At 39.8% G+C, this 27520-nt stretch overlaps 1 protein-coding gene across 3 annotated transcripts in view; it reads left to right on the plus strand.

Annotated features, from left to right (window-relative positions):
* The first annotated feature begins 342 nt into the window (after positions 1-342).
* The window catches only part of LOC108277064 (uncharacterized), a 44430-nt gene continuing 17252 nt past the window's right edge, over positions 343-27520 (plus strand). The window contains exons 1-7 of one of the 3 annotated variants that reach the window (XM_047161097.2): positions 343-483; positions 569-689; positions 6334-6430; positions 11685-12037; positions 20955-24096; positions 24194-24238; positions 25132-25250. In XM_047161097.2, coding sequence (XP_047017053.2) covers positions 571-689; positions 6334-6430; positions 11685-12037; positions 20955-24096; positions 24194-24238; positions 25132-25250 — 3875 coding nt within the window. In that variant the 5' untranslated portion in view covers positions 343-483; positions 569-570. Of the gene's footprint in view, positions 690-6333; positions 6431-11684; positions 12038-20954; positions 24097-24193; positions 24239-25131; positions 25251-27520 lie in introns of all 3 variants that reach the window. The other 2 variants (XM_017489375.3, XM_047161098.2) reach the window with 2 other exon arrangements.

Genomic DNA, 27520 nt, shown 5'->3' on the forward strand with positions numbered 1-27520 from the left:
AATATTATTCTATTCCTTTAACTTCATAGTGTGTTCTGCAATGTATATATTATAGAGGGTATTTAAATCCATAAACTACTTCAGCTTCAGTAACCATCAGGTTTCATCCCACAAAAAAAATCTAGATTAGGTTAAACCTAAATCTGTTTAGTGCCATCATAACTTAGTCAATAATATTAATGCAAAAAAAACCAAAAAACAACCTCCTCCTAACGTTCAGTGGAGTTACTTTGAAACTAACTCCTCCCTCACTTCCTCTAAAAGTCTGAACGTCCTGAACAGCATACTACCGTACTACATAGTATGTCTAGACGGTAGGTACAGTGAAACAGTAGGTACTGTACTATTTCTACATGTAGTAGGCTAGTATGTGCTCCAGGACTCAGCCTCGATCTGGATGCACACCACGACAATACTTACCACTGGAAGCGAGTCCAGCTTTAGTGTAGACGTCCGTAGGCTGCGTTTTAGAGCTTTACACATGTAACGGAAGTTTGAAAGTAGGTTTTATATTTGTTTTTTTTTTGTCTATTTATTATACTCACGTGTCGTTGGTTTCTTCGACTAGAAATGGCCGGTTTGAAAAGGCAGCGGTCGTGGCATGAAGACTTCCCGAGGAACTTTTTGAGACTGTTCTCGAGGAATAAATCGTTAGAGCAAGACAAACCAGAGGACCAGTGTGGAAACCGGTAAACTCGATTCACTTACTACAGCCTTACATTTTAAGTAATTAAGTAACTGTATTAACTGTTTTTGTTTGTTTGTTTGTTTGACAGCACTACAACGTGCGTGCGTGCGTGCGTGTGTTTACTGAACGCTGTTTGTTTTGCGTGTAGCTACAAGTCTAAGAGAGTATTGTCGTCTTTGCATCCTTTTATTCATGTTTACTGTGTCGACGCACTGCACAGTAATAAATGAAGAACAAACACGTGTTCAGACGTATGAGTGCGACGTGTTTTTGGGGGCTACAGCACGTACATGAGCTGGGAAAAGTGCTCTGTCTGCTGAGTAACTCAATATAGTGTCTCAGCACTGAAGGGTGGGTCAGTTAGCATTGTCACTGGTTGTGTTGCATCCTTTCATACTCACTCTCCTGAGTCTGCCTTGATGGAGATCATGAAGAACCTGACACCCAGTGAACAATCCAGAGCTGGGCTCACGTCTCGGCTTTTGCAGTACACGAATTCATCTTCAATTAGGCTCCAATCCAAGTCTGTAGCTGTTAAAGGAGTCAGAAGTAATGGAAAGTCCTCTAGACCAGTGGTTTTCAAAGTGGGGGCCGCCAGGGGGCGCCCGGGGGGCCTCAACAATTTGGTGTGAAAAATAAATACATGATTTGTTGTATATATGCATTACTATAACATGTTATTTGTAACAATACATCTTAAAATCACATTTGCTATAAATAACTTTCTAATTGCTAAACAGACAAAACATCAACGTAAGAAAGGGGGATATATTCAGAAGTCTGTATTTTTAATGTGTTTTAAAGACATCTTGCAAAAGGGGGGCCCTCGGTCGGATGTTAATGCCATTTGGTGGGCCTTGCCCTGGAAAAGTTTGGGAACCCCTGCTCTAGACCAATCTTTCATCCACTGACTTTCACTAATCTTTCAGCAACTGACTGGAAACAAGTGTAACATAGTTGAAGGTGAGCCAGGTAGGATTAAAAAAAAAAAAGGATTAAAAAAAAGTCATGGCACAGTTAAAACATGAACATTATAGTTGTTTAACCCTTTCATACATAGTTAAATAAGTACACCCCATGGAAATTGGTGGCTTTTTTTTGGACATATTTGGACAAGCAAACATTTGATCATCTTTGAAACAGTGTCTATTAATAGAGTTGATATACTTGAAGAAAACAAGGAAATTTAGCTTTTTCAATCATTTATTCAACAGAAGTATCAATAGATGTGAGATTTTTCTGTGGAAAAAGTAAGTACACCCTTGGCCTCAGAAACTAGTATTGCCCCCTTTAGCAGAAATAACTTCTTGTAAGCGTTTTGCATAATTGTCTACCAGGCTTGCTGGAATTTTTTTTAGCACTCTTCCATGCAATATTCTTTCAGTTGCAAGATGTTTGAGGGCTTTCTTGCATGTACTGCCTGTTTCAAATCCCCCCACAACATTTCAATGGGATTCAAATCTTGGCTTTGATTAGCCTAGGGATGTCACGATACCAAAAATCTAGTAGTCGGTACCGATACCACCAAAAGTACACTATACTCGATACCAAAGTTGATACCACAGTGTGGTATAAAATAAAATAAAAAAATTAAAATAAAAAAAACTCTCCTGGAGGACATCCTCCTCTGGCTGATACTAGCAGACAGAGAGAGGGGTTGGGGTATTTTAGTTATCAAACACTGTCTGATAATGAGTGGACGTGCACTCCTAAACGCACACACACACACGCATGCACACAGATGCGCGTGTGCACACACACACACCTTATACTCTTAATGCAAGCACTAGTTTAAATTCACTGATATGGTGGCAGGCCAAAAAGATTTATTAAAAGCATGAACATGTGAATAATTATTAGTGACATTAGGCTACATTTTGCTGACAGGACACGGGCTGAATGGCGATGCATGGTGGCCCATTAGGAGGTAGCTTATAAAACTGCAATGCGTTAGCATCGTTAACAAATAACCGGCTATCACTAACATTACATGGAGCATAACGTTAGCTGGTTTTACGGCCACAATGCCAGCTGCCTCAAACAAACATAATATAGGACCGTCTTTCAGGTGCTTCGCCAAATTCCAGGGGTTTCCTCACTTTGTTTGAAATGAACGATAGCATCGGTTGCACACCGGAAATCTATACTAGCTTTCCTCTCTTTTACTCTCAACGAGTTGAGGCGGAACTAAACTTGTTAAGCTAAGCTAATCTTTTGTAGTTTTTCCCGTCTGCTTGTAGGGGTTCCTCTTCTTCTTCTTCTTCTTCTTCTTCTTCACCACTTGTGGACTGACTAAAACACTGGCGTGTATTTGCTGCCCCCATCAGGTCCGGAAGAATCGCAACCTCGTCACTTTCGTTACAAACGGTACCAACGGAAATGCAGAAAAACAAGTACCGTCACATTTTAAGAATGTTGGTACAGACTTGGTACCGAGGTATTGGTTCTCGTGACATCCCTAGATTAGCCTTTTCCATAACCCATTTCTTCTTTTTGAGCCATTCCTTGCTGGGTTTGCTTAGGATCATTATCATGTTGAAAGTCAATAATTCACTCTCAGTTTAACTTCAACTTTTGGACAGATGGCCTCACATTATCTTTAAGCACTCTTTGAATTGATGCAGAATTTATAGTTGAATCAGTGAATACAAGCTCTCCAGTCCCTGAGGCAGTGAAGCAACCTCAAACCATAACATTTCCACCACCGTGATTCACAGTTGGTATGAGGTGCTTCTCCTGAAAATCTGTCTTCGGTCTGCGCCAAACTTGTCTCCTGCTACTGTGGCCAAACCACTCTATCTTTGATACATCTGTCCAGAGCGCATTATTCCAAAAGGCCTGGTCTTTGCCTATATGCTCATTGGCAAACTGTAGTCATGCAAAGGCTTTTTCCTGACACACCTCCTATGCAGATCACATTTGTGCAATCTCTTTCTGAACATAGAAGCATGCACTTTGACATGAACAGTTGCAAACTTACTAGCAGATCCTGTGATGAAATTTTGGGGTTCTTGGAGACTTCATTTTGCATCAGATGATCTGCTCTTAGGCTGAATTTTCTGGGATGGCCAGTCCTGGACAAATTGGCAGTCATTTGAAATCTATGCCACTTGTAGATTATTTTCCTTACAGTGGAATGATGTATTTCACATAATTTGTAGATCTTTTTGAATCCCTTGCCAGACTAATAGGCATCCACAACCTTTTTTCTGAAGACCTTACAGAACGCTTTAGATATATAGGTATAAATAAGACAGTTTCCACCTGCACTCCTTAAGCAGGTTCTAATCACTGGCACCCCATCTTGAACACCTAATTCTAATTTTATGGATTTGAAGGTGTGATAAATATATGGGTGTACTTACTTTTGACTGATCTGTTTTTTGTTAATTTAAATTGCTACAAAAATTGCTACAAAATATTTTTTTTGTGTCATTTGATAGTGTATATCAACTTTATTAATAGGCACCATTTTAAAGAGGATAAAATATGCAAATATGCAAAAACAAACAACAACAACAATTTCCATGGAGTGTACTTATTTTTTTAAATGACTCTATGCACCATTACTGTAGTTGAACATGACTCATTATCCTGCTTTCTATTGCTCTCTAGACTATTTGCCATCCTCAGTGTAGCATGCTAAGAAAAATCATGTGACTAGCAGCAACTCAAAATTTCTTGACTAAATACAAGACCCATAAATGGAATGCACATGAAAGATTGTTTTTGGGACTTTGTTCCTTCAGACTATGGGAGCTCTACATGAAAGCAAGAGGGAAATCAGTCTCTTCTAAAATATCTTCATTTCCTTTTGTAGCAACTTCTCCCTTAAGTCAGTGTTGTGGTATTTCTCAAAGGCACACAAGTTCCTTACATAACATGAAAGTGCACATAATTTTTTTTCCTCATGTCCTTTTAGCTATTTTGCATTATACATTCATTTTCATTGTTCAAATCTGTATAACCTGTACTGTGTACTTAAGTTTTTTTATTTTTTATTTATTTATTTATTTTTTTTACCAACAATGACTGATTTTAGCAAACTCTTACACCAATAGGAGTTTGCTTGTTACAATTCTGACATTCATTTATTCATGCATTCATTTGTTTCTTTGTTTTGTTCATTTGTTTGTTTTTCTTCCGCTGCACCTGGTGGGGGGTTGCATGTGCAACAGGTGAGAACAGGTGAGAAGGTCAGTACAGGCATCTCTATCCCCAGTCACAGATTATAACCTCTAACTGTGAGATCCCCAGATGTTCCATAATCAACTATGAGATCTAATCCCTCCAGCAGGTCCTGGGTCAGCCCTAGGATAACTCTTCAGTAGGATGTGCCTGATATATCACACCCTTGATGTCTGACACACACCCTAAACAGTTCTGACTTAGGGGCCTTTCACACTGGCAGTTTGGTCTGAAACAGAGCACGGTTTGCATGAAAAATTGGTAATGCGAAAGCTCTCATGTGGACCGACCGGGAAGCGCACCACGGTAACGAACCCGAGACACCTGTAGGAGGTGGTCTGCGTTAGATTGCACTGGCACTGTGCCACAGTTCCTGTGATTGCGAACGCAACTCGTACTCAGGTCCGCACTTGTTCAGGAAGTAAAGTAACCTGCGCATGAGTTTTAGCCAATGACAACATTGTTAAATTCCTCATCGCACGTGTACCATGAGTGGCAGGAGAACATTGTGGGACACGGAAGAGGTCCACTGTTATGCATAATAGCACCAAAATAAGAAAAAACCTGAAAATATGGTGAGTCGAGTTGTGTTCTCCATGCACATTTGTGATGAAATACGATAAACGCAAATGCACCGGGGTTCAATAGACTGAAGTGTTCTCCAACCAGACCAGCGGTGTGGGGCACCAGGAACAATCGCAGTTGGATTCGGACCACAGCAATCGTGCCCAGTGTGAAAACCATCTTAAGGCCAACTCTCATTGCACTTATACAGAGACCAGCTTGCACAAAGTAGTGATCCAGATACCCGGTACTCCTTTGTTCACCCAGGTGGCTGAGGAGACCCTATGGTCCCCTTAAAAAAAGAAAAAGCGTGTCCCAGATTTACCTCCATGCTGTTTATCAACACCCTCTTCTACATAGCTTCTGGTTGCAGGCTCTATGATTTAGGATATGAACATTATCCATTAAGACTCATTGTCCAGACCCACACTAAGTACAAGGTAGAAATCCTTATGGAGGTTAAACGAAATTAGTATCTCATCAAAGCCTTTGCTAGAGCCTCCCAAGCAACCTGGAAGGCTCTGCTGTGTTTACTAGGTATATCTGGCAGGTGCCCTCTGTGACAAATTCAACATGCCACGAAGTGCAAGCCTCTCTTTAACCAAGTGTCTAAAACAATGGTATTACACAATCACAGATGACACATTCACAAAATCATTAATTGACCATTGTTTGGGGAGCTCTAGTAGCAAGTAGGGCTGAATAATGGATCGAATTGTTTTGTTATCGCGATGACTAATTTACACAATAAACATACAGCTGATATAAAACTTTTCTCCTTTACCCTGTAAGCTACACTACATTCTGAACGCTGTGGTTCTGTTGTAAGGACATGGTAGTGTTTGTATGAATTTTCTGATTGCTGTACATCTTCTCTTCCTTTGGCCTTGCAGGGAGGAACTTGAGGACGACAGTGCTACCAGCCAGTACAGCGAGGCAGACTCACTGCTCACACCTGAATATCACCTGGATGCGTCATCACTAGCACAGGTGAAGTAGAGCAGTACATATTTAATCAATATCATCATCTCTTCTTCCAATTTTGTTCCCATTTGGTCGAGGTAATGTGACCATATAAACATGGTGATATAATAACATCAGGATATAATGTATGATATTGACTGTGATATAATAGCTTCAGGGGCATGCTGGCTTAGTGGTTAGCACGTTTGCCTCACACCTCCGTTGTTGGGGGTTCGATTACCGCCTTTATCCTTTGTGCACGGAGTTTGCGTGTTTCCCCTGTGCTTCGGGGGTTTCCTCCAGGTACTCCAGTTTCCTTCCAAGTCCAAAGACATGTGCTGTAGGCTGATTGCCATCTCTAAATTGTCTGTAGTGTGTGCGATTGCCACACCATTCAGTGTGTCCCCTGCCTTGTGCCCCAAGTTCCCTGGGATAGGCTCCAGTCTCCCCTGCGACCCTGTATAGGATTAGTGGTATGGACAGTGGATAGATGGATATAATAACCTAATATTTCACTGTGAAACTTAACTGGAAATATATACAGTACTATGCAAAAGTCTTGCAAGAAATGCTGTAAAGCAAAGATGTCTTCAAAAATACTTAAATGAAATGTTTCTATAATAGAAAAAAAATATTATAAGCTAAACAAAGTCAGTAATTGGTGTTGCAAAAAAGAATTAATAGTCTCGGGGACAGTTTGTTCAGTTTTTACTGAGACTGTGCCACTGTTCTTCTGAACCCTGACTGTCGCTGCCTTCATGACATTGTTTTGTCTGAAAAGTGGTCTGTTATGTAATATGTTGCTTTCAACATGCACACATTTTTCTGTAAGAAAATATTGCTGATATTGACACAAATAAAAGATCAAAATTGGGTGTATTTATTTTGTAATGGCCACAAATATAACCACTGCAATATTCAGATATAATTTTATTAACATGTTGTTATTTAATTATTATATTATTAACACGTTATTGAATTCTTTTCAATAAGAATTTGTATTTAGAATTTGAATTCACTGACATAAATGCATTTCATGGCAACGTTATTAATATGTAACGATTGTTCGATGGTATATTGTACCTTAAATGATTGGGCTATATAACAATTTAGTGGCACTCACATCCACCTGAAATGCACGAGTGCATCACATTTACCAATTTATATGTATAGATGAGAAAAACAATCGTGATTTCATTTTGTATTCCTCATCCATCGGAAATTACAGCACATGACGTGCGCAGCACACAGGCATTTAATTTTAACCCACGTATCAGAACACGTTCAAGCCAGCCGTGGCTTGATAGAAACCTAAGTGCATGTATATACGGCCCTTTGGATGGATACATTACAGCTCTGCTGTGAATTCTGGAAAGTGTGAAAATGTTGAGAAGTAGTGTATTATGGGCTGTTTCTGTGGAGTTAAGATTTAAATAAAATAATCAAATCCATAAGGAAAATATTAATGCATGTAATGAGAATCAAATCCATATTAATTTATCAGAAAGATTTCTTCTGAGATTTCTACTCTAATTTAGCTTTAATTTTCTTTCTATTTGCGAATTGTACTTATGCAGTATTTTTTTGCTACTGGCTTTGGCACTTTTTTTTTTAAATACAGGGAGCTGGTCTTAGAAGATACCTGCTACTTAACTGGATGGAATGAAGACACTTGTATGATAAAGAAATATGTGTGAATGTATCCACAAACAGTTCAGTAGCTACTCATGTTTTCAGTCAGTTTTTGAACGTAACTGTAATGTAGTCGTTTCCCTGATGCTGAGCGCTCGGCTCTGTTTGTTCCATCATGCCAGAAGCAACTCCACTGTTAATGGGGTGGTCATGGCTAACTTTCAGAGTATGTCGCACTCCAAAGTCAGTTGGCCAATAGAGATATAAGGTGAATGCCTTCTTCTAAGTCCCACCCTGTAACAAATGTGAAAAGTCAGAAGCAAAAGAAAGATTCCAGGAGCAAAAAAAATACAGCATCAGTGAAACTCGCCAACTAGAAATGATTGAAGAAAACTAGTGTGAATCAGAAGTAATCATTTTTTGAAAAATGTATTTTGATTTGGTTCACAATACTTGCATTTGTTAAATATTTTTTGCATATGGATTTTATTATTTTATTTGAAACTTTTGGCTCAACATTAAAGCCATATATTTAGATTATTATTTTCAAATTCAGATGTAACGAACGACACATAATGCCGTAATTCTTTCTAATGATTAGCTTTTCTTTTTGGACTAAACGGGTTGCTGGTAAGCCTGCGTCTAGCCAATTAGGTTTCCATTTGCATACATTGTGCTCTGTATGCTACTGTCTCTGGTATTGTACTATATTATGTTATAAAGCCAAAAGTATGTGGACACCTAACTATAACAATCATACTTACTTGCTGAACATACCATTGTAGAGTTTGTCCCACCTTTCCTGCTATAACAACCTCCACTGTTCTGGGAAGTCTTTCCACTTGATTTTGGAGCGTGGATGTGGGGATTTGTGCTCATTCAGCCACAAGAGTATTAGTGAGGTCAGGCACTGGTGTTTGGTGAGGAGGCCTGGCATGTATTCAGTGTTCCAATTCAACCCTAAGGTGTTCAGTGGGGTTGAGGTCAGGGCTCTGTGCAGGCCACTTGAGTTCTTCCACTCCATCCTTGGCAAGCCAGGTCTTCATGGACATCACTTTGTACCAAGGGGCATTGTGATGATGAAACAGGTTTTTGGCCCCTTAGTTCTAGTGAGGGGGAAATCTTAAAGCATACAAATTTCTTTTTCTTCTTCGGCTCACAAGAGACAAATAACTGGGGCTCTGTTTGGGGTTTTAATCTAAAAATACAGCTCTGGGGCTGCTTAAAAGCTTTGCATACGGTCGTGTATTTGCAATTAATTTGTGGTTATGCAATTAATTTGTAAGAATACAGTAACTCTTGTGTAAGCCTTTGCATCCATGGCTATTATCTCCACTTCCATAATTAGAAAAATAATATTTGAGCTTTGTACAGTTCTAACACTGTGACTGTCAACTAGAGCTGCTACAATGTATTGATAAAATTGATCATGAAAATCGTTGTCAATGAATCTCATTATGGATTTGTAGGTCTGCGCATGGCACGGGGTGCGTTTACGTATTATGTTACTTCTGTTCTGAAAACACACATTGTAAATACGTTGGAGAGTAAATACGTTGTGTCCCAAAAGAAGTACTTTACGCTTACACCATGCACTATATACTCTACTGTCTAGTGTATGAATTTTAGAAAGGTAATATATCTCAAAAGGAACACTCGCGTATTTGTTACTAATCAGAAGTATAAGCTGCTTCCTAGTCGACGGCGCATGACGTCATTCGCATGCAGTGTGACACCGCTAGCGTTAGCAGATACCCAGAGTTACAGACAATGACTTTCTTCAGTTTACTGTTTATGTCAACATTACCTTTTATAAAAAAGTAATACATAAATACTATTATAATATAAACTTATATATAATATAAACTAATATATAAGTATTTATGCATTATTTTTATGGATGCACCAAATTAGCACTGAATTAAACTACAGTCCTAAATGAATAATATATATTCTGGTGTGTGTCTGTGTGCATTGGGTTCTTTTCAGTCTTATATAATTGTAAACTATATAAAATATAGTTGTGTAAAGTTTTAATCTGAAGTTTATATTTTTAACACTCGGTTTATGGATTTAATTTTAAATAAACAAAAGAATGGTACTGAAAGCCCCCCCCCCCCCCCCCCCCCCCATCCGATTAATAATTTAAAAAATAAATAAATAAATAAAAAAGTATCATAATATTAATACTAATAAGTATCATTTAATAATCGGCCAACTAATCGATTATTAAAATAAATGTTAGTTGCAGCCCTGCTGTCAACAGTGACTTTTGAAGTATGTTAATATCTCAGTAATATTCTTGTAGTATTTGTGTTTATGAACATGGTTAGGAAGGGAAGGAGATGGAGGAAAGTTAATGGCTTGAGTCTATAAGGAGCACTCAGTGAGGCTTGTTTGATTTCAGACATGTCTTAACCTGCAAAATTACCACAAAGTTGTGTTTGATAAATTTTATTTCATCACACGTATACTAGATTTCACAGATCATTGTTTAGTCCTGATCACTAGCAGCTGCAGACCTTTTCTTGCACTTCAGCGCTTTTCAGTTATATATTTCAAATAAACATTAACAGTCAGTAGTAAATAATATACTACAGTAAGCAATAAGTCTTGTTCCCTTGCTTGCCCATTTTGACTTTGGTTTTTCAGATGATTAACTTGGTGAGAATTTTACACACTTATCCAAAGTGACTTATAGCTCAGACAGGATATAATCCTGAGCAGCTGGCAGCTAAGGGTCTTGCTTAGCAGCTCAGCAGTGGTTCTCTGGCAATACTGGGATCTGAGCTCACAGTGTTACGATTGTCAGTTCAGAGCTGTAACCACTGTGTCACCACAGCCTGCAGGGATATTGAGGTCTTGTACTTGGATTTTGGAGTTATTTTAAACACTATTCCTCCCTGTACAGACAGCTTGGTAAGTGGGCCAGCATCAGCCAAAGTTAAGCCTGTGTCTGCTTTTCCTCCAAGGTTGTTGCACTAGCAGTACAAATGGCCTGTAGATGTGTTCATCAGAGCTAAGACCACTCTGAAACACACAGACTCTGAAACACACATTTTTCCACAACTTTTTATATCCGCTGTATGTGAAACCATATTTAGTCTGTATTACCTTTCATATTTCTACTGGCTGAGCCAGATCATGTGGTTTTGTTCTTTATGATGTGAAGTAGAAGAAGTGGCTATAATTCAGACCTCAGTAGTCTAATAAAAACTAGTGAACTTCATTTAACAGCAGTATCCAAAATAAACCCGCTACACCAAAGATGACCGTTCTTAATGAACCCTAGATTATTAAAATATTAATAAAATTTCAAAATGTTTCCAATTTATTAGTCATATTGGCAACCTCATTCTAATATCTTCTCTGCTGTATGGCACAGAAAGAGTTAACATTGCAGTGGGCAGGACTGGTGGGGTGCGGGGAAAGAGGGAAGGAGGGGGTGAGGGGGAACATGCTGCTGTCTCGGTTCCATTAGCATTATAGAAGCAGTGGAGGCTGGAACAGTGCAGCCAGAGTGAGCCAATGAGGTACTTTCAGCGATCACCGCTATTCACACTACCGGCTGAAAGCTGTAACCAGGAAATCTAATACGGATGCATATCCCTCTCTTTCTTTCTCTCTCTGTTTTTCTCTCTACATTAAGGCACTGGAACACTCGGAGCAGGACAGGGTACTGGAGGGAGACGGTGTGTGTGATCACGAGGACAGTGTTCAGGGGGATGCGGAGAGCAACCCTCCTACCATAACCCCCCCTGTCTCGGAGCCCTGCTCTCCTCTGCCCCCTGTAGACGGCTTCTTCAGACGCTTGGGCACCCTGTTTCTTTTCACTCGAGCTCAGCCTGGAGAGGAGGACACGCAGCATACAGTAAAGAAAGATGCAGAGACAAGTGTGGAAGAGCGCTCACAGCCTCTGAAGCCTCAGGAGGAGTCTCACTGTACTGCAGGTCCAGAGGTTGAAGCCACAATTCAAACGGAGCAAGACGTACAAGATACACAGTGAGTATGACCTTATACATGCCTAGATGTCTGTGATGTGTGTGAGTGATGGGAAGCGAGAAAGAGAGAGATTAAGTTTCAATAAAGCATTGTAGCATTGGAATCTTTAAGGTTTCTGAACACTTTAACTAATATTTGCATGTACTGTTTTATGAGTACTGTTGTTTGTTAAAAAAAAAAATAAAAGAATGAAAAAAAAATCTTTTTTTGGCAACTGTACTCATTTGTAATTAATAGTTAACCGGCAATGCTTAAACTGTATGTATGTGTGTGTGTGTGTGTGTGTGTGGGGGGGGGGGGGGGGGGGGGTTGTTTGGCTATGGGGTGGTGGGGGTGGAGACAACTAATAGAATGGTGGTATTGCAAGCAAGTTAAGTAAGAACTTTTCAGAAGATTATTTTGGATGAGCACTCAGCCCTCACAGTGATTAATCTAGCGTTGCAAATTTCAAGGTGAAAGATTTAGTATTATGTTAGCTAGGAACGTCATGACGGGATCTGCAGTGGACAAATCACTCACTCAATCAGTGCATTTACATGGACAACAATAATCCACTATTAACCCGATTAAGACAATACTCTGATTAAGAAACTACCATGTAAACAGTAATTTTTTATTACCTTAATCTGATTAAAGTCATACTCGAAGTAAACGCAAATTGAATTAAGACATGTGGAGTACTCCTGTTTTAGTCGCATTATCGACATGCATTACAGACATATAAACACCTTAATCACATTATTAACGTCGTGTTTTCACCGCATTTTGCCACAGGACAAGATAACACACGGCAATGCTCAAACAAGCTCATATGGCAAACAAGAAAGCACGGCTGCGTCCGAAACCGCGTACTTACCTACTATATAGTATTAGAAATACATGTATCTCGGCTACTATATAGTATGTAAGTACGCAGTTTGGGACACAGCCCACAGCTTCAAGCAGTCGTCTATTTGCCCGTGCAGCATGAGAAATAATTAAATGCAGTTGAAGTGTTTGTTAAAATTAAAAATAAAAACACCCAAAACTGTGTACGGTACCATAACGATGACGAACTGTATGTTGATACGTCAAATTCTGGAGGGAATGTCGGACGGCGTGGTGTGGGGACGTACTGACGTGTGCTGTTAATTAACCATGTTCTATAACATATAAAACATGAACATGAAAGGATTATTCTAAACGCAACTTATGTAAACACCTTAATCACAATATTGTCTTATGCAGAGTAAGGTCAATAATTAGATTACTGCTGTCCATGTAAACATAGACAATGTCTGGGCTATTAGTCTTTATTCTCAAATAACATCTTTTTAAGTAGGATCTTAACACGAAACACACAACAACACGTAGCCAAATGTTGGCCAGCAACTTGATGACTTTCTGTTGTTGGTTCAAACACGATGTGCTACCTCAGACACGCCACATTGGGATATTTTGGAGTTGTTTCAAAATGTAGGAATTCTTATACTTGTTGCTGTCTATATTAACATACTTAACAAGCTAACAAAGTCACCATACTTTATTCTGTTATGTTAGCTGCATTTTTTTTTAGCATTTAGCCTAATTAGGCATTTAACCTGCCTGTTGGGCTAGCTAACATGTTTATGATATGCCACCCTCTGGTCATCATAGCAGGTAGCTAGACAAAATACACTGCAAATTTACAGAAAAAGGAAGGTAGTCACAGAAAGTGTCTGAGAATGGTAGCGAGTTAGATAGGTTTGCGCACAGTAATTCCAAAAATAAACCAAGCAAAATTGCACAGAAACACAGAAATGGTCAGATGAGAAGAAATTCATCAGGTGAGAAGAACCTCATATTTATACCCCTGTGAAACAGGAAGTCATGGTTGAAAAATTTCCTGTTCCTAGGTACCCAGGTGTACTATAAAATATATATATATATATATATATATATATATATATATATATATATATATATATATATCAATGAGAATGTACTTCAAATATATTTTTCTCATATGAATTCATAGTGGTGTCAATAATTGTTGCACACCTACATTTAACAAAGATATATTTTTGGATAAACCTGTGTTGTGTTTGCAATTGTTTGATATTGATATTTTTGTGTTTTTTTTAACAAAAGATCAAAATTTTAAACAATAAAAACAATTTTTCACAGCCTTCTTTGCTCATAATTACCAAGGGTGCCAATATTAGTGGAGGGCACTGTAAACATAAACTGGAGAAAAATATATAGACTGAAGATGACTAAAGCCAAATAGGCAAAATGCACCTTAAGCCAGTTAGATTTAGTTAAGTTACTTGAAGTTCCAGTTGTACAGGATTAACATGACTATTGAGTCTGGGAGAAAAAAAAAAAACTTTATAATGTAATGATCCTGAGATGTTGTGGGTCATTTTGACAGTCCTGTAAATATGTTAATGGTGTCAGCTCAGATCTGGCAGGAAATTTGTCCCCATACATCATACTCCAGCTCAGATACAGTCCCACAAAAGGTGCCAAGTTGTAAGCTGTTTAAAACATCTAGGTGTAAATATCAGGAAATGACAACTGAAATTCTGATCTATCGTCTCATATTCATCTTTTGTTCTCAAACATGTCTTCAGTGTATCGCAAATGCAAAAGAATTGGCCTCGATGTTCCAATACTTTTGGAGGGGACTGTCTGTCAAGCATTATCATGCTCCAGCTGAAAAAGTCCAGCTATGCAGTGACAGGCAGGAAACAGAGCCATTCAGGAGAGAGAGAGTGTCAGAGCGTAAACAGACAGGAGTGAAAGACTGAAAGAGGAAAAATGATTCAGGAATAATGGCGTTTTAACTTTTGTCTTGCTTAACAGGTATGTATTTAATGATGAGTGAATTAATGATGATAATCAGTTGATTTATCTTTTGTTTTGGAGTTTGAATTAGAAGATGGCATTGAGAATGACAGCAAAGGCACAGGAGCAAGCATTTTTACTGTCATGCGAGTGGTTAGATATGAAGTTCGAGGGATAAACAAAGGCCACATTCATTATCAAGGGACTGTATTGGACGATTGATTTATAGGCAAATCGCTCATGAGTATGTTTGTGTGTGTGTGTGTGTGTGTGTGTGTTTATGAATTCATTTTCAATAAACGCTTTATTCTGGTCAGGGTCGCTTTAGTTTATCCTGTGAACTGGTTTATTATTGCAGGTGAGTACAAATTAAAAATTATTGGAGTGAACAGGAGTGGGAATTTACAGAGTTATGAAACAAACTACAGTTGTGCACAGAACTGTTGAGATGTTTTTTAGCTGGAGAACTCCTGATAGCAGATTCGCGATAACAGGAAGTGCATTTCTCTGTATTTTTGTATTTCAAACTCTGTTATATCAGGTGAGAGTGAGTGATTCGTACCCTCTGCTCGCATGATCTGTGACTTTATATCCTCTGGGTGAGTTTAGCTAGCTTGCTAATGCTATCTTGCTCATGTGAAACATTTTTGACAGACTAGAGAACATAATACCCAGATTAGAAAGCAAATGTGTACATTCTGTAGCTTTAAATGAACTTCACTGAAGGGAAGGAAATAAAGCCCTGAGTGGGGAAAAAAAAAGAAAGAGTGAGAGACTGTCATCAGTGAAGATGTCATTTCCCTGCAGTGGTTCTGGACAACCAATAAACTGCCAGTCAGCACTCAAGATACTACGTTTATCCTGGTCTCTGTAAACACAAATACCAGGGCTAAATGTAATATTTTTCTGCAATTCCTGATCTTGTCTATGATGGTAACCTGGCTGTGAAAGGCACTTTACTTAAAGTCCTTTCGAGTAGCTTGAACCTGTGACAAAAAAGCATATGAGGACCTATAATCCCAAACAGTATCCGCATCAAAGTGATTTCAGCTCTGCAAGATGCATAACAGACCTAACTAGAAACATGGGGAGCTGCAGCATGCCAGGCCTAGGAGTTTTAGTGAGTATGTAAATGTGTATGTGTGTGTCTTTATGTCCAAGAGCATTTCCCATAACATGTGATAACAACTGTCTTGAGGTTTGATACAAGGTGATGCCATGTTCCTGGCAGTATGAACACTTTACAGGACTGCCGTTCATTTGTGAGGCACAGACAGACTGAAACATATACAAACACACTCGGACAGAGAGATAATATATTAAATGTGAAAAGGTTGCCTCACACGGTTCAGTTATGCCCTAAAGAAGAAGAAGCAGAAGAAGAAGAGAGGAAGAAGACAATGACATCATGTTTACATGTTGCACGTGCTGGTTACAGTCTTATACCATGCTGAAGCCACTACAGTGTAAACACAGCTGTGGACTGGGTTATTTCACACCTCACCAATGTGGGAAATGTTGCTCCTTATGGACAGAATTACAGATCATTAGTATATACAGTACTTACAATGGAGAAAGTCTACACACCCCTGTTAAAATTGTAGGTTTTTGCGATGTAAAAAATGAAAAGATAAATGATGTCAGATCTTTTCCCACCTTTAATGTGATATATCCACCAACAAAATTCAAAACACCCTTTTATAATGTGGCATGTGCCCTCTCAGAATTTACCAATCACATTCCAAGTCATGTTGAAAGTAATTTATTATACGTCATCAGTGAAGAGATTCTGATTAACCCAGGATAAAGTTCAGCTCTTTCTCTAGGATTTTCTTGACAGCTTCTTGGTTTCTTCTGACGAAGCCATGCTATGCATAGAGCTTGCAAAAGCATACACAGGTGCAAAACAAGACGTTTTATCACCCAAAGAACACCATATACCTACAGTGAAGCATGGTGGTGGCAGCATTATGGTTGGGGATTGCTTCTCTTCAGCTGGGACTAGGGCTCTAGTCAGGATAGAGGGAATCATGGAAAGCTACAAATAGCAGTCTATTTTGGCACAAAAGATACAGCTGAAGATGAAGGAAAAAAATATTATGGCCCAGTCAGAGCCCAGATCTAAATCCTGTTGAAACTTGTGGAATGATTGATGAGGGCTGTGCACAGGAGATCAACTTACAAGTGTGGAATGGATTAAAATTGCCAAATCAAGATGTGCTTAACTGGTAGACTCTTAACCACAAAACCACAAAGACAGAGTGCTTCAACAAAGTATTAGTTAAAACATATGTAATTATTACAAACTAAAAAAAATAGTTGAATAGTTGAATTTCGTTAGTTGTTCTATCGTTAAATCGTACCTAATTTATCTTGGTTCATGTTTAATATCACAAAAACTTTTAATTTTAACAGGGGTATGTGTAGCCTTTTTATACCACTAAAACTTTAGAATAATATTCAGAACTCCTTCACTTTTAGATGCCACGATTTGATATGAAATGAACTGTACAGCATTGTATCTCTGAAAGAATGCAGTTTTTTCAACTGGGGAAAAAAGGTCCTGCTGCTGTTACAATATGTTTAAAGACATTTTGGGTTATTTCACTCCACCTAAGCTCTCAGTTTCTTTCTGGCTTAGTCTGTGTCTAAGTGTTTTCTTAGAAGGATTCTGTAAGGTCATCAGTTTAACACACTAGTCATCACACAACACAAAAACTTAAGTCTGGATATTAATCTGATACATCAGTGCCCAGTTATTCAACAACACAGTCTTTCATTCCTGGTGTGTACGCTCTTCTCAGGACCATTTCAACATTTCTGTCTTCTTTTCATCCTTGTTGTCCGAGTTCAAGACCATAAACGCGCACCTGCAGGACTCAAAACGATCATATCACTCAAATGCAATCTATGGCAGGTATCTGTTATGCTCAAGCCCAGTATGTGTCATGTGGGAATGGTGCACATATATGCCTGTATCTGTCTCTTGGTAGAAATCATGTGCACACAGAGGAAAACCTACATCACCAGGGACTTCAAGCAAGAGTGCAGTAGTCATTACCAAGAATTCCCCCATGGGATGTGAATGTGACTCGGGAATAATCTGATAGCACTGTTAAATAATCATCACAGAGAAACATTTGGTCTTATCAGTGTTCTCGCTTGGTGTGTGTGAGCATGATTTTGCAATCTATCTTTAGACGCGGCATCATTTAATCATGCACGGAGAAGCCTGAATGCCTCCATTTTCTTGTACATGCTCAAATTGCGTCAAGTGCTCTGCAAGAAAAATGCTCATCCTCGACTGTTCTCCAGCGAGTTCTTTTGGGAGAGGCATCTGTACTGAATGGTGTGTGTGTGTGTGTGTGTGTGTGTGTGTGTGTGTGTGTGTGTGTGTGTGGACACAAAGGGTCCTTTAAAACTCTTGAGTGTTATACAAGGTGAGCTCTGAGTGTATGATTGTGTGATTATACCTAAGCATCTGGTCCTTGATGGTGGACACGGAGGACAAGAAAGGAAAAGGACTTGAGTCTGAGTGAAGAAAGAAAGAGTTTGAGAGCGTGCTCATTGAAGTCCAAACGGATTTCTGCTCTGCTACTAAACTAGGGCAAAGAGAGCTTCTATTCATAGCTCTACAATTAACTAAAGGAACCTGACTTTATGTACATACCGAGCGAGATGAAGATGGAGACGGAAGCAGACCAGGAGCCAGGAGGAGGCCTGATTAACTGAATCATTGATGATAGGGGATGTCGGAAGTGCGTGGCGTTGTACCAGAAAGGCTCCTGGGGCATAAGAGCAGAAAATAATTAGATTTGATTGTGAGAGCAAAGTGATTCAAACTAAAATGACCGAGATAGAATTACTTTCTCTGAGGTAGAAGTGCTTCTGAGTGCAGCGCTATGCACCATTAAAGAGCAGAGACAGCACTGCATAGCAAGCAGGCCGCTCCAGAGGAGAGTCGTACCCATAACAATTTGTGCACATGGCACAGACAAGACTGTTTGAAGAGCACAAAATGTAAACTGTGAAATTAGTGTCCTGTAGAATGCCTGTTTTTAGAGTTTAACCTCAGGGTGAAAGTCAGTTTTGTCTGAACGAATACAATATGCTTTTCTAAGCTTGAGAAAAACGTCTGCAGATAGGTTTGTCAACATATCTTGTCTCCTTTTAATGCTGCAAGGTCAGTTGCTCAGTTCTTTTGACTTGCACAGCCTATTTTTGAGTTGTTTGCGTTGTCTTTGTGAGGAGAATATCTAAACAGTTTAAACTTGTGAGGACTGGTAACTGGTGGACTTTTATTTAAACAAAGTTATTTAGGTTTAGGTGTAGGTATAGCATTAATTAGCTGTGTTAGCTGCATAATTATGTCAGCGGAAAGTCCTCACAAGGAGGGTGTGCGTGTGCATGTGTACACGTGCATGTGTACACGTGCGTGCGTGTGTGTACTTGCACATGAAGCTATCCCAGTTTGTCTATACAGATGGGTGGACAGACACAGGGCCCCAGATAAACCTTGCATGGAATTTGAAACACACTCTCCCCCTGTCTGAGTATTGATGACTCATGGTATGGTAATGAGGATGAAATTATGGTCCATATGCTCCTTATGTTCCATATGGTCTGTAACCCCCCACTGGTGCCTGGAGGTGATTTTAACAGCACACAGGGCGTAGGATGTTTTTGTCTTAATGACAGAAACAAGAGAAAATCTGTGCTTAAAAAATACAACTGGCTTCTAAATGGAGCTCCACTCAATCATTTCCAGCTTTTGCTTATATCTCATCAGGTTCAGAGAAAAACACTGTTAAACATTGTAGCTTACAAAACATTAAAGTATGTTGTTTCTTATCTAAAAAAGCAATTATAAAAAGAGTTTATAGGGAGATGTATGTATGTGTTTTTGGATGCTTCTTAGGATGAGTCTTAGTTTTGCTTAGACTTGTCTGTGGAGGATGGGCTTCAGGCGCAGCCGAGAAAGCCTCGCTGCACGGCTTGCTAGGAATAGTCTGAAGAGTGACAGCGTGCCAGCTCTGTTCTGCTCTCATTCTCTCTCTCTCTCTCTCTCTCTCTCTCTCTCTCACACACACACACTCACACTCACACTCACAAATTCCCACTCCCACATGAAATGCTGTGTATTTTTAACGTCTCTTCTGAGTTGTGTTTTTAAATTATTCTTTTACACTATTGAGATTTCGAACCGCATTCAGTTTTATGTCTTTTATAGGGAACACACAGAGTAGCTTTCATTTGTTAAGATGAGATTTTGCTTATAATACTACTAGTAATTTTATATTCCCTGTGATACATTTGCAATTTTAGGACTGAGTGTATATCTTGCTGTATTGAAAGGCAGCTGTTTAATTGGTTTAAAATAGATAGAGGATAAGTCGGGATAAGGTTTAGCTTTAATATGCAGTTGTATGATCCATTAGAGTGGTTCTTGTACACTGGAGAACCAGTCACTCAGAAATCAAGGAATTAAGTGTTTAGGAAAGCATTATTTTAGCATCTCAGTTGGCCACAGATGACTGTTTTGTAGGAAGATCAGTCGGTATGTTCATGTCAATGAGCTATAAAAGCATCCTGATAAAAACAAAACCTTTAATCCTGTTAAGGAACATTGTTAAGCCTGTGAGGTAAAGCTGCATTCTGAGTGCCTCAGCACCATGCCCCTGGGAAGACCAGGGTTTTGTGTAGCAGCTGGTTATAAATGTTTAATGAAAACTGGTCTTGAACTGCTGTTTGAGTAGGTGCTTTTACACGTCAGTTGTTGGACATACAGTAGAGTGTCTGCTCAAAGCAGTGGATGTGTATGGAGCCTGGTGTCAACACCAAATGAGTCACCCTGGCTGTTCTGAGGTTGCTTTCCTCAGCTATGGTTCTACATTTTGTTCCTCATTTTTTAATGACCAGTATTTTGAACTTATTAATGGTACAGTAGAAGAAACCTGCCATTTTGAATTGCTAAAACCAGACCATTGTTAAAACCAAATGATTGCACCTTAAATTGGATTTGATCAGACTTATTATTATATAACCCTAACCCTAACCCTAACCCTATATTGTCTTAATGGATGTCTCTGCATGTTTTTTTTTCCCCCAGGCTGCAGGAGGAGGCTTTGGCTGAAGAGGATGGAAATACAGCAATAGAGAACCAGTCAGCTACTGTGAAAGAAGAGAACGAGGAGAAAGAAGAAGAGCAGAAGCGGCGCCGTGCACTGGCATGCCCCCCAGTGGTAACACATGTGACATACCGTGGCCTTAGGAAGATCAGGAAGATGAGGAGGAACCAGGAAGTGCGACTTCATTCTCCAATCTCGGAGGGAGAGGAGGGGCATTATGAAGTTGATGTGGGTTTGTCTGCCTCAGAAGAGGAAGAAACAGAGCAGAATGAGGCAAACACAGGCAGTCCTGTAGCAGCCTCCCCCACCGAGATCCATTCAGGACAGCCTAACCCGAAAACTTTCTTATCTTCAAACAGTGTTAGTTCTGATTATCAATGCTATGCTTCAGTGGGCTCTTCCACTGTACACCCCAACACTTGCAGTAAAGCAGAGACAGAAGGAATGCAGAGCGTTTTGAGCTCAAGTGCCTTACAGACACACACCAAGATCAAAATAAATTCTTTAGATTTTGCTCCAATGGTAACTGGTAAGATGTTGAGTGCTAATGAAAATAATGCCTGTAGGTCTACTCTTTTAGAGACGGTTATTGTTGATGTAGCTCATACCCATAAGGTGGAGCCATCCGAGTCTGAATCTATACCTCTGACAATGGAATCAGATCATGAGACTTGTCTACATTCACAGTCTCTCTATGCTGATGAGCTGATGTTTCGTCTTTTAGCTGAAACCCCAGATACTCCGCAAATGCAGCCAACCAACACTGATACTGCCACAAACCTAAACACTCATTTTGCTAAAATTAACACTGCCTCCAACTCGCACACAAACTTTTTGAAAATGGGTTTGAAAATTGCTCCTGATTCCTGTCAGGACAGCCAGCTGTCTAGTTCTGGCCTAGATGGATGGGACCATAAGGAAACCCGAGCCCCAGGGTTATCATCTACAGCAGAAATTTCAGGACATGCTGTCTGGCAGGCAGAGTTCATTCTGCAGGATGAAGACACACAGCAATTGGGTGTAGACCGAGAGATGCTACAGCTAGAGTCCAAAAAGATAGTAGACAGCATTCTTACAAATGCTCTGGCTGCTCTGGAGAGGATTGACATTTCTGAGCGAGAAAGTGAGACTCTATCAAAAGGTGAGTTTATTGAGGGTATGGAGAATCTCATCTTTATGGGAGCAAAGGAGAGCATGGATGGAGCAGCCAGTCTGGGACAGGCATTGAGAGAACATTTACCTGTTCAGGGTGGTGGGAATCCCCAGTCAACCATCTCAGATGGGACTTTGGGCAGCAGGATACAGGCAGATGGGAGTCGGTCAACCCCGTCCTCAGGCTACGAGTCCATTGCTGGATCAGACACAGACATCCGGAACAGTGTGGCTATTAGTGCTGATGTTACCTCCACTAGTGGACTATTTAGCATGCAGGAGCTGCAAGAAGAAGCAGTTGGGGGATGTTACCCAGATGAGCTGGAGCTGTGTATGGAGAAGAATTCTGTCTCTCAAAATAATAGACAGGACTCTCTGCTTCACAATACTTTAGTACTTGGAGTAGATATTGAAGAGAACGAAGGACCTGCCAGAACTGAGACGAACGATGAACAATTACCCAAGTATGCTCTTGGTGATAGCAATATAACCCCTGTACAGCCAGCCACATCTGAAACTTTATGTGAGGTAAACACAGGGCAGGTACAGTGTGTTTTGGGCGAGTATGTTTGTTTTTCACAGAAAACAAATGACACAGGGCTTCAGTATTCAGCCAAAGACAATCCAGAAAGCAATAATCATGATCCTGCATTGCACTTGAACTCAGGTGATGTATTTACAATCAATAATGCTATGGAATTAAGCCAGGTAGAGGGCATTAGATATAGTTTATCTCAAGTTGGAGTTAGTAACCCAGTTTCAGAGCAGCTTGCTGAAAATAATGTAGTTCCAGTACAAGATTCCTCTGAAAACGAGGACAGGCCAAATCTGTCAGTGGTCCAAAGCCATACATTTGACAATAGAGAACCTCATCTGGTCAATTGTGAGAGTTTGAACAATCCCATATTAGTTTCTCAGGATATAAAGAGCGGAGGTACACAAAGGTCATCGAACTGTGCAGGCACATTGGAGCCAAGCCTAGTCCCAGATGTGCCATCTTTAGCATATGCTGTTGAGCATGGGCCAGATGGTGAGATCCAGGAGGAGGAGAAGGTCTCTGCTGGTCTACAACCTATCTGGTTGCTCAGTTCAGCCACATCAGCTGATTCCAGCGATGACCCTGAGTGTTTCAGAGCAGTTAAAGTCATGGTTAATGATGAACAGAGCCAGCATGATGATGCATTAAAGTCAGATTCCCCAATAGAACTGAGCCTGGACAGAGCAGCTGGCAGGCTGGCAGCCTTTCCTGTCTCAGCTAGACCTCACCTGGAACTCCCTGGCACCTTTGCCGTCATCAGCGAAGAGGAGGAGACTGACACAGTGTTTGTGAATGACACAGGGCCTTTGCTTAGTCCGAGCGCACGCCGGGTCAAGATATACCCGTTTTCCCTTTCCCCAATATACGAGGAAGACAGTGGAAGAGAGGACGCCTCACGGGACGATGTGCTGCATGTGCCACCGGCCACAGAGGAGGAGCAGCGGAGTGAGGAACAGCAAGCCTCCTCCATCCTTTCTCTCTTACAGTCTGTCAGTGAGAGGTTGCAATCATCCAAATTTAGCAGCTCTGAGACAGAGCAGGATGTGGAAGACAGGCCAGATGAACCAGAGTACCCACAGCAGTTTTTCAGGCCCCTTTGGGATCGCTATGATGAAAACGACAATGATACCACAGTTGTTGGAGAGTCGAGCTTGCTGCTACACCAACAGCTCACAGGGACATCTTTCCTCAGTACAGAACCTCCAAAGGATGAGGATTCTCCCCCCAGCCTTAGTCCACAACAGAAAACCAATGAAACACAGGATAGAGTTTTGGGGGGAATGCATTGTGAAAACACTCTGAGCAGTGCTGTAAGGACTGCCAAGTCTCCATTTTATGAGTATTTGAAATCCAATGTAGCGCCATTACTTGCTGCAGAGACACTAGAGAGTAAATCTTGTCCTAATGGGGAAAGTTCATCCACTACTACCTTGGTAAGCATTTTTGTATCAAGTGTAGTGTTCACTGATCACTACAGTATGCAGTGGTGCGTCTCAGTTTGATGACTTTATCTGTTGCCTGGCTCCACAGGTAGAGATGGTAAAGTTTGGGAAAATCCGTCCTCGACCTACTCTGGTAAGGGCTCTGTCTCTTCTCCCAGCTATGCTCCTTTTTCATTCTTGTCTTGCTCTTACATCACATTCTTTCTAGTTCTTTCACTTTCTCTTATCCTAACTGCTCATCTCATTGCATGATATCGAAGTTTATTATTCTGATATCTCTCATAGTGAAATGACCCGCCTTGCGACTCCATATTCGCAACTAACATTCCTTAATGAAGATTTAAACTAGAGGATCACAACCTTTGGAGCGATTAAGCCATCTGATAGAGCCCTCTCTATCACATGGCTTAATCCCTGCAAAGCTTTGTATTGTCACAGATTTAATCCCTGTTTCATAACTGGTTATTCATTGCTGTCTTGTGTACTTCAGCAGTTAGACATCTTAGTGATTTCCAGTATTTTACTTTACAGCAACAGTTAACAATTATACACTCATGTATTGTGCTGAATGCAGATTCTTCAACCAGGTACAATATCTTCAAAGAACATTGAACAGAGAGCTTCACATATGAGCTTTATTTAAATGCATGTTTAAATTGGCATGCATCTATATAATAAAATCTCCAGTTAATTGACGCAATTGATTTTTCCCTAAAACCAAACATGATTGACACACGTAATGCTAAGCGTGATCTGAGCTGCATGGTGTAGCTGGTAAGGTTAAATGAACTATTAAATCTGGAATTCAGATGCTTCTTGGATGATTTGTTGGCACATTATCTCATTTAAGCAGCAAGTGGTGTTAAATGTTGGCTGTATTGTATTTTATTTGTTATTAATTGACTCTGATGTTATTTTCGATCATCAAAAAACGAAAGTGTATAGTACCCCACTGTTTCCTAATGATGGATCTCTAATGACTGTATTCTGATGATGAATCTCTAATGACCATGCCTAATGACGCAGCTGCACATCTACGAGGGTCTGGCACCATGTGGGAAAAGGGTTGAGATCTGTGGGGACGTGGAGGATGTAGAGGGAATTTTGTTTCCACAAGAAGCCACAATCCAGGCCCAGAGAGGGTGGTAAGTATGTTTATTGCACTGTTTGTTAATATAAGACAATAAATGTAATCATGATGGGATTACGGACTAAAACAGGGCTCCGACCTAAATTTAGCTGCAGCATGACTTTTAGAAATCTCTCTTTAATTCACTCACGGTTCTGTAAATCAGCCATTGCAGAAGCATTGCCAGCAGACTGCAGTTGTGTAGTAAATCTCCATTTTAAACATCATTTGCTCTGTCTTTTAGCTTGTGGTTGCCGCTTACTATAAGTATGTATATATTAATTTAACATAGGGCTATGGCTAACTTATAGTCATGTAGGCTGAGAGTGTATGGAGTGTATGGAGTGTATAGAGTTTATGGAGTTTATGGAGTGTATAGAGTGTATGGAGTGTATAGAGTTTATGGAGTGTATGGAGTGTATAGAGTGCATGGGGTGTATGGAGTTTATAGAGTGTATGGAGTGTATAGAGTTCATAGAGTTTATGGAGTGTATGGAGTGTATAGAGTTTATGGAGTGTATGGAGTGTATAGAATGTATGGAGTGTATGGAGTATATAGAGTTTATGGAGTGTATGGAGTGTATAGAGTGTATGGAGTGTATGGAGTGTATAGAGTTTATGGAGTGTATGGAGTGTATAGAGTGTATGGAGTTTATAGAGTTTATGGAGTGTATAGAGTGTATGGAGTGTATAGAGTTTATGGAGTGTATAGAGTTTATGGAGTGTATAGAATGTATGGAGTGTATGGGGTGTGTGGAGTGTATAGAGTGCATGGGGTGTATGGAGAGTATAGAGTGTATGTAGTGTATAGAGTTTATGGAGTGTATAGAGTGTATGGAGTGTATAGAGTTTATAGAGTGTATGGAGTGTATAGAGTTTATGGAGTGTATAGAGTTTATGGAGTGTATGGAGTGTATAGAGTTTATAGAGTTTATGGAGTGTATAGAGTTTATGGAGTGTATAGAGTTTATGGAGTGTATAGAGTTTATGGAGTGTATAGAGTTTATAGAGTTTATGGAGTGTATAGAGTTTATGGAGTGTATGGAGTTTATGGAGTGTATGGAGTGTATAGAGTTTATAGAGTGTATGGAGTGTATAGAGTTTATGGAGTGTATGGAGTGTATAGAGTTTATAGAGTTTATGGAGTGTATGGAGTGTATAGAGTTTATGGAGTGTATAGAGTGTATGGAGTGTATAGAGTTTATAGAGTGTATAGAGTGTATGGAGTGTATAGAGTTTATAGAGTGTATGGAGTGTATAGAGTTTATAGAGTGTATGGAGTGTATAGAGTTTATAGAGTGTATGGAGTGTATGGAGTGTATAGAGTGTATGGAGTGTATAGAGTTTATAGAGTGTATAGAGTGTATGGAGTGTATAGAGTTTATAGAGTGTATGGAGTGTATAGAGTTTATAGAGTGTATGGAGTGTATAGAGTTTATAGAGTGTATGGAGTGTATGGAGTGTATGTCTGTGGTTCAGTTTGTGTTTATTAGATAAGAGAGTTATACCTCCATTCTACCCAGCTTGTTATGCATGCTGTTCTTCTGTAAATGAGCTCACATTCAACCACACTTATGCAGTGGTTCCACACTAACGGGTGTCCATTTTCTGTTTTCCTCTTCTGGTTTCTACCTGAGCCTAACATAATGCTGCCGTGGGGTGTGGGCTTTGCATGGTGAGCAGTACCAAGAGCGATTTGCATGTTAAGCTGAAAAAAACTCCACCTAAGCATATACAGTTCCCTTGGAAAATATTGGAACAGCATGGCCAATTCTTTCTCTTTTTTAAATTTATTTATTTATTCATTTTTTGCTATACACTGAAGATATTAGGATTTGAGATCAAAAGATAAATATGAGGTGATAGACCAGAATTTCAGCTTTAATTTCCTAATATTTACATCTAGGTGTGCTACATCATATGGCCTTCTGATTTTTTCCTCTGATGAGTGGTTTGCATCTTGTAGTATGGCCTCTATATTTCTGCTCTCGAAGTCTTCTTCAGGGTGATACCTTCACCCCTGTCCTGTGGAGGTTGTGGGTGATGTGACTTACTGTTGTTTATGCGATTTTCTTCACAGTTCTCATAATGTTTCTGTCTTCAACTGCTGTTCGATGTCTGGTTGTTAGTACACCAGTGGGTTCTTTCTTTTTCAGGCCATGCCAAATTGTCGTATTGGCTATGCCCAATGCTTGTGCAATGGCTCTGATCAATTTAACCTCTTGTCTCATCTTGAAAATAGCTTACTTTTATCCCATAAACAGCTCTCTGTTCTTAATGTTGGTT

Source organism: Ictalurus punctatus, chromosome 16 (genome assembly GCF_001660625.3).
Source record: "Ictalurus punctatus breed USDA103 chromosome 16, Coco_2.0, whole genome shotgun sequence".
Classification (NCBI taxonomy): Eukaryota; Metazoa; Chordata; class Actinopteri; order Siluriformes; family Ictaluridae; genus Ictalurus; species Ictalurus punctatus.